Source organism: Cryptotermes secundus, unplaced genomic scaffold, assembly GCF_002891405.2.
Source record: "Cryptotermes secundus unplaced genomic scaffold, Csec_1.0 scaffold708, whole genome shotgun sequence".
Lineage (NCBI taxonomy): Eukaryota > Metazoa > Arthropoda > Insecta > Blattodea > Kalotermitidae > Cryptotermes > Cryptotermes secundus.
Window position 1 is genome coordinate 1,635,796 of NW_019726238.1, and position 8,739 is coordinate 1,644,534.

Genomic DNA, 8,739 nt, shown 5'->3' on the forward strand with positions numbered 1-8,739 from the left:
GATTGTTGGCCTTAGGCACCGACCGCGCTTTACCCCTGGGTAGGTTCCTGATACTCATTTCTGTCAGCAGTTGAGTCAACCCCAGGGCCATAGTACAGCTGAGAGGTCTAGGTCAAATAAAAAATCCAATGACCTCATTGAGAATTGAACCTGCAACCTTCCTGCTTGTAGCATAGTGCCTCAACTACTCTACCTCATGCCACAAAATTTAGATATGAGATCAGAAAGTGAGAAGGAATTTTCAGATTGTCTCTTAGCAGTAGATGATGGAAGATTTTGTGCATATATAAATTCGCTTCCATCTTGTTTAAAAAAAAATATATGACCATTTTGTTATATAAGCAGGCCTTCAAGACTGAGGTTTTATCTTCACAGATGAAGCACATGGAAAAGCTGTAAGATGTGTTAACTGGAAATGTTCATCATGTGTAATCATCCAAACAAAATTGTGGACACATGTTTACACAAACACTGTGCTCAGCCCACCTTCTTCTGTATGTAACTACGAGTATATGTTCATACTCATAAAACAGTGTACCTATTGCCCATTTCAGTTCATACTGCTGTAGTCTGGTCTGTTCTGGTATTTAAATTTTAAATGAGGTTTTGCTATATTATTGATAGTCTCTTTTTAATGTGACTATGATCTACTAGGACAGCAAAAGATTAGTGTGCATGACTCCCTCTCAGTGTCAGAGGTGGAAGAAGTGCTTCTGCTTCAGAAAATGTGACAGAGGCTTTATGTATAAGAGGGTCTTCTTAAATAATTAAGGTACAAGGAACCTGATGGTCTTGGAGTAAGATTTGCGATTCTCATTCAGTAGGTTCTGCAGTCCCTGATGAGGTCTGTATACAGATTTCTCTGCTCATAAACCGAATTCTTCACCTCTTACTTTGGGAATATGAAGAATATGAACCTGCCAGTGGTTTAGAGTTTTATGTTAAGCTATAGGTACATCCTATCAACCATCACTGTTATCAACACCCTATCACTAGAGATAACAGAGTCCACCCTGTGGTGCCTCCACCTCAGAAATGAATTTCCACCCTTTGCTGCATGGGTAGATACCAGTAAGGTCAGTGCAGTCTGAATACAGGGGCAGTAGGTAAGCAAAAACCAATTGAGATTCTACATAAAGTAGGCTGTGCCATAGCTCAAGTGGTTAGTCACTGGCTTCCCACCATGGCGGCCCGGGTATGATCCCAGGCCTGGTTAAGTGGCGCTGGGGCAGGTTTTCTCCAAATACTTTGGTTTCGCCTACCTATCTTCATTCCACCAAATACTCCATAATAATCACCCGGGGTAGATACAACAGGCCAATCTGTGGCCACCGTGCTGAGTGGACCCAGCTGGACTACACCCCCCTCCCACGCGAAAATTCTACTTAAAGTTGAGACGTGGCAGGATTTGAAGATACATAAAGTTGGAAGCAGAGGTTGAAGATTGCTGTTCTAAACATACTGTTTTTCACCTTGCAGTTTGTCGCACGCTAAATAGAATTTAAAAGGTTGTGACAGTGGTGTATATTGTTCGGAATTACTGAGTTCGCAGCGCTGAGCACTGTATGGTATTCTAAAACATTAGAGAATACAATGTTTCAGAAACTGGATCTGTTTGTATCATGCCCCCTCACCTGAGGATCGATCCAAGTACTAATATTTTATTTACTCACACTTAAACTTGGAAGGGACATCATAGCATCATATTTCTTATTCCAGGTATGCTAATGCATGAACTACATGTCTTTCGTCTATTTTTAATACTTAGGTGAAGCTTGGCAAGAAATTATGCTGGACTGCTCTGCACGTGAGGAGGTGAAATGTGATCCCAAGTCTGATGAAACAGACAAACTTATTTGCGGCTCTGATATGGCTTTTCCATATTTCATCTCATTCTATGTGCTGTGTTCATTCCTGGTAAGTGATTCTGTGCTGTACCACAAATACATAAATGAAATTGAAGAATATTTTAATGCATACGGTTTTATTACTAAAAGGTAACACAGGATTAACTGTATAACTCTTGAATACAATACAGCTGTCTCCTACTTATGGAAACTTCTCATTATTGCAATTCTATATTTTTTATTTACTTTTTAATGAAGACTAAAACAATAAATAATAGAAAATTAATTTGCAAATGGCTAAAAGGTATCATATTAACATTAATTGAATTTGAAGCCAGAGGAGCAGCAAAAAGTAGAATATTTTTGGGTCTTAGGATTTTGCATTGTTACCACCCTTGGAAATGCAGCAACCACATACACAAGTCCAAGGATGCCTATGGTGTGATAGGATTGAGTATTTACAGTAATCTATTTGGTGATAATTATGAAGATTTTCATTGAAGCTGAATTTGCAGAGTAGTAACCTGGTAGAGAACATGTGATTCTGACTGTGGAAGATATTGTCTTAATTTATAAGTAGTACCAATATCCGTATGGGTCCTCTGTTGTTTTGCTGTATGCTGCAAGCCATGTGCTGATATTATCTTAACCCTTGGCACAGAACAGAATAACATTCAAACCATGTGCTCCCCATCTGTAGCACTGACATTGTTTCACGGGCACTCACGTCATGGTGTTTGTTAATATGTGAAAAGAATATAATTTTTCATTCATCATTTATTCATTTGTCCTGGAATATTCTAATATTTGAAGTTTGAGCTTTGACGTACTAATTCTTTCAGTTCCTTTTGTATAATATTCATTTTTGGCATTATCACAGCTAGAGTGTTATGGATGTGCTGTCAGAAGTGATAGTTTGACAAATTATTATATTGACAAAAAAGCCTGAAGATCATCAGATGGAAGGAGAGAACCTGGTTTATAGATGTTTGTTAGTTATAGTTATGAGTGTATAGTTTTGAGATTACTCGTTTGTCACAAAGGCTCTCAAAATTATGCTGATTAGGCTGTATAAAAGAAAATATTGTAACACTGATATTTAACATAATGCATGTCTGGTAGGAATTTCATTAAGAATAATATGTTCGTGTTCCTTACAGATCATTAATCTGTTTGTTGCTGTGATCATGGATAACTTTGATTATTTGACAAGAGATTGGTCCATTTTGGGTCCCCATCATTTGGATGAGTTCATTCGATTGTGGAGTGAATATGATCCAGATGCTAAGGGACGCATCAAGCATTTGGATGTTGTGACACTTCTCAGAAAAATCTCACCACCTCTAGGTTTTGGCAAGCTTTGCCCCCATCGTGTTGCTTGCAAGGCAAGTTGTATTATATTACCTTTATATTTTGTCCTGTCATAACATTGGCCTAGTGGGTGTGGATTTCTCAGAGGGGATTAATCTCGGAGTTTCTGAATTTAGAGAATTTATGTGAGGTCAAAGTTTTACATGAACTAGATTTTGTATGCATGCATCCGTATGTGTGTGTTTATTCAGTTGCATATTTTACGTGACATCAAATAAAAATTCTGCATGATGATGAAAGATGCGTTGGAAAGGTTGTTAATTTTGGGGTTCTCACACTGTTAATTATTAGTATTACCATCTTCTGGTATGTGGCACCATGTAGTCTGGTAGAAGTTCACCGGATTGTAAAGATGTCACATAACAGGAGAGAGTATTCTTCTGGTAAGGTCATCACTGGCCGTGCCATAGCTCAAGCGGTTTGTCGCTGGCTTCCCACCGCAGCAGCCTGGATTCGATCACAGGTCTGGTCAAGTAGGATTTGTGTTGGACAAAGTGGTGCTGGTGTGGGTTTTCTCCAAGTACTTTGGTTTCCCCTGCCAATCTTCATTCCACCAAATTCTCCATCATCATAATCACCCAAGGCAGGCTACAATAGGCCAATCAGTGGCCGCCGTGCCGAGTGGATGCAGTCAGACTCCACCAATCCACTAAGCGAATTAAAAAAATGGGTCATCATTGTCTCTTTCTGGATAATTCAATGTTTGATATCTCTCACGAAGCAAATATAAAAGCACAGAAGAACTGGATATGAACTTTCTGCTTTATACTGTTCTCAATAATGCCAACTTCCAGTACATTTGAAATATCCTTCATAGTTTTTGAAAATATAAAACGAGAGATACAGCACAAATAATAATTAAATTAACAGCAAAATGATGATCTTATTGCAGAGGCTGGTATCAATGAATATGCCTTTGAATAGTGATGGGACTGTCCTGTTCAACGCAACATTGTTTGCTGTTGTTCGAACATCTTTAAGAATCAAAACAGAAGGAAATATTGATGATGCAAATGCAGAACTAAGAGCAGTCATTAAGAAGATATGGAAGAGGACAAGCCCCAAACTTCTGGACCAAGTGGTACCACCACCCGGAGGTATGTATGCGTCCTCACACAAGCTTCGAAGATATCAGCCTATGTAATTTATATATAGTGAAATGTCAATTCAGTGAAAATGTAATTAGAAATATATTCACTTTAACAGCATATATTCATTTTGCATCTACAGTGGAACTGTAATGTAATGAGTATGTCTTGTAACAAAACTTCATTACAATAAAAAGCAAGGCATTGTCAGTATGTTAATGTTACATATGCTGAGAAGTCTCATAAAATGGGGGCTTTTTTTTTTTCTGGCACCTCCTTCACAACAAACAGTTCCTAGCCAGCCACAACTTTCTTCGCAACTTCATACATGAACTGTAATTGCAGGTGTGCTTCGAAAACTGTTTATAGTTCATGATCCACAAAGGTACCATTAAAACAGAGCCTGCATTTCTCCCTTGTTTGGGACACAAAAGACACCTTCCAAAATTTGAGAACTGTATGCCTGGGTAGAGATACTTTGCTACACTGAGGTAGAACCGTTCTCATTCATGATTGATAAACACTGTCTTATGGTTTCAAGTACAAGGTGATATGTAATCATGAGATCATCTTTAACTTCATGATTCAGATAATACTGAGTGCTTCATATATACAGGGTGTCCCAGGAGGAATGGACCAAACTTCGGGAGGGTGTTCCTTATGTTAAAGTATGCCGATATAACCCAAAACACCTATGTCCAAAGTTGAACGGTTACGGAGATAATGGCCCGAGAAAAGTGTGGTCTTCTTGCAGGTCCACGCACTGTGGACAGTCAGCTGTGACTGTTATCTGTTTGTACTTGAGTGTGGTGATGTCACACTAGCCGTGATCTCATGCGCAACCTACCAGAGCCTACACATTACATTGCGGCGGGGTCGTGAATGGGTGGTAAATTAGTTGTGTGATGAGTTGCTGAAATGCCTCTTGTGTTTTCACACGTGGAATATTGTGATATGCATTTTGTGTGTGGATTTTGCGGTCGCAATGCACGTGCTGCTGTTGAAGAATACCAAAGGCGTTTTCCCGATCGAAGGATTCCATCTCGAAGTGTATTTACGCGAATTCACCAGACATTGCGTGATACTGGTTCTCTTGCAAGTGTTTCTGTGCACTCTGAAAGGCAGGATGTACGAATGATAGACACACGAGAGCACATTCTTGATATTGTTCAGTGAAGTCCGCGTCTATCACTCGTAGAATCGCCTCTCGCATTGGCGTATCACGTATTCAGGTGTGGCAAACTTTACATCATGAAGAGTTATTCTTACCATGATCAAATGGTACAACATCTGGAACCAGGCGACCATGCACAGCGTATGGATTTGTGCCACTGGATAAAAAGTTCATCCCGAACTGTTAAGCGTCATTTTATTCAGTGATGAGGCGTCTTTTACCCTGGTGGTGTAAAATAATTTACGAAATGTGCATACGTGGTTCCATAATAATCCACATGAGATAATGGAAACGAAATTCCAAAAGAGATTTCCTGTGAATGTACGTTTACAGTTATGTGGTCGGGTTATAGCGCAGCCATATTACGTCATCGCTCGCCAGTCATGTGTCATGTATAGTGCTTGGAAACCTAAGGACAATTATGACATGGCGAGCGAGTATTTCGTACTTCAATTTTATGGCTTTCCGTCACTCACAAGTTAGTTTGATGTTACGTACATTATTAACATTACAGAATCCACATATTCCTGCCAGTTTTAATATGTATTTTATAATCAACAAGTGTGTAACACCGGTCAAAGTTTGACACTTCTCTGGCCATTATCTCCGTAACCGTTCAACTTTGGACATAGGTGTTTTGGGTTATATCGGCATACTTTAACATAAGGAACACCCTCCCGAAGTTTGGTCCATTCCTCTTGGGACACCCTGTATATATATGTAAACAGTCTTTTAAATATGACATTTTATATATTATATCCTAAACACTATTTAATCTATGTTTTATATATATATTACATGTTTTTGCCATATATTTCCATCCTCAGATGACTATACAGGATGTCCCAAGTGTTTGGTGCCATACTTCAGGAGCATACTGAGTGTTCCCTATAGAACAACTTTGAAATAGGAACCCATGTCCGCAAACGTAAAATAACAGCGCTAGGGCAGCATTTAATATCATTTTGTTTAAACTTGGCTTTTAGAACATGTACTGTAATGGTGACTTCTAACTGTATTGATGTAAAGGTGTCCCTCTGAAGGCCGAAACATGTAAGGGCATGAATAACTGAAATAAGAAAATCTTAACCAGTCACATGGAACTGTTTAACTTTTTCACAGTTCACAATCTTTTATTTTCTTTGTAGTGGAAGATGAAGTAACAGTTGGCAAGTTCTATGCAACGTTCCTGATTCAAGATTACTTTAGACGTTTCAAAAAGAGGAAAGAACAGGAACTGAAAGACGGAGATAAGGAGTCACACAACACGGTCACTTTACAGGTAACTGTGCAACACTGATCGTCTTGCTTCTCCAGGTCATGTCTTAGAATGATCCAACACATCTTTGTAGATGTCAGTAGAAAAATATTCCAATCTGATGAATGTTAAATATAGATGTGAATTGCTTCTTAGCTGGGCTGCAGATGTACATTATTTGAAGAATTGGAGTATTTCAACTGAATGTGTAACATCTTCAAACACCATGTCAGGTGTACTTGTATGACAGCACCATAGTATCCATGCCCAACCTTACTCTCTCTATCATTTACTTTACAAGATTATGTTGGTGGTAGTTTGGAGCAGAAAACGTAAATAATTTGTTGCTTGATTTATCACCCTCATCAATTTATGATGTTTTGCCACTTTCTAAACAAATTAAATAACTAGAAATTTATGTATATACGTGGTCATTTACATTTGACATTCTGCTTATTACATTTAATTTACATGAACAAAAACCAAAGGTCACATTTAGCAGTAAGGCAAAAAGGAGTTTATTATATGTGTGTTAAAATTTTCAACAGTTTGCTTCTCTATGTAAGAGATTTGATACGAGTCAGGAAACTTTTCATAAGAAAACTAAAAGAAATATTAATCAATAATTCGTTTTATTCAGTTGATGAATTTTTGCTTTATTGTAAGGATTTATAAACAGAAATATGTTTATTTAGGTATATTTCATTATATTACTGTGCAATTCATATCTAAATATGTGACAACTATAGTTCTTCATTGCATGCATGCAAAGAAGGAGAATTATTATGTATTGCTAATTATCGTGTTGGTATAATTGTATCTATTTAATTGAGGTATTCAGTTTAGATTTTACCTATGGTCTAATTGATATCTCTGTGATTTTATCTGTGATTGTCTTGTGATCGTTGTTTGACAAGTTTTATATTCAGTGCCAGTTGCACACTTATGAATACTCTGAAACGCTGATGTATGTATGTATGTATGTATGTATGTATTCTTTCGTGTTTGAGACTTATGTTTAACACAAATGTCTCATCATGTAGTGGAGACTTGCACACAGTTCTACAGACTTCTTCAGAAAAGAATTGTTCAAAGCTACTCCTTTCGACTGTGCATGCACAGTTCACAGCATTCTTCAGCAAAGTCTCTGACATGAACAAGTTGTCTAGGCTTGCCCCTGTTGTCTATTGGAGCTACCAGGATGCAGTTGATCAGGTTGTCACAGTGTTGTTCTTTCTTAGCATATACATTATCTTTATTATATCCTCATAAGAAAAAGAGTAGGTACATAGCAGAAGATTGTGGAGGACAGACAATTCGAGCTCTGCAGCAGGTCCATGTGTCTGGAGAATGGTTGTTCAGTCAATTATGCATTTGGATGAAAAATGGGGAGTGGCACCATCATGCTAATTCCAGTTTGCTTATCTCCAATCTGCATACCGATTATGGTATCCCCTCAGTGCAGCTCTAGCACTTACATCACAAAAGCCTTCCATGAAATGCGTATCACATAATCTGAAGTAATAAGCTGTTATCACTGCTTTGCTCTTACAAGCAACTTATCCAAAAGTGAATACAGTAGAGCTTCATCTTGTGACATTATGAAGGCTCCACTATATGAACATAAGGATTAATCAAAGCTACAAACCTAAGGCACCACAGCTCTAAAACAGTTGGGAAACAGGCGACTGTTTAGTAACATTTTCTGCTCCAAATTATCCCCTGATCACCATATGTGTGCGAATGCAGGTGCATGGGCAAGCTTATGCACAGGCATGCTTCTGCATAAACATAGATGTGTTTGTCCATTTGTCATTTGTCTTTCATGAACTGTGTAACTATTAAGAAAGCAGTCTTCTGGGATTTGGCACCGTGTATATGTGGTGTTAACCGACGTTTCGGAGGAACGTATCGCCCCCATCAACACCACATATACACGGTGCCAAATCCCAGAAGACTGCTTTCTTAATAGTTACACAGTTCATGAAAGACAAATGACAA

At 38.2% G+C, this 8,739-nt stretch overlaps 1 protein-coding gene across 14 annotated transcripts in view; it reads left to right on the forward strand.

Moving 5' to 3' along the window:
* Positions 1 to 8,739, forward strand: part of LOC111864093 (voltage-dependent calcium channel type D subunit alpha-1) — a 221,044-nt gene that overhangs the window by 199,935 nt on the left and 12,370 nt on the right. For all 14 annotated transcript variants that reach the window (XM_023851102.2, XM_033751324.1, XM_023851107.2 and 11 more), the window contains 4 exons: positions 1,769 to 1,917; positions 3,008 to 3,232; positions 4,111 to 4,315; positions 6,629 to 6,762. In XM_023851102.2, the coding sequence (XP_023706870.1) occupies positions 1,769 to 1,917; positions 3,008 to 3,232; positions 4,111 to 4,315; positions 6,629 to 6,762 (713 nt within the window). The remainder of the gene's footprint in view (positions 1 to 1,768; positions 1,918 to 3,007; positions 3,233 to 4,110; positions 4,316 to 6,628; positions 6,763 to 8,739) is intronic.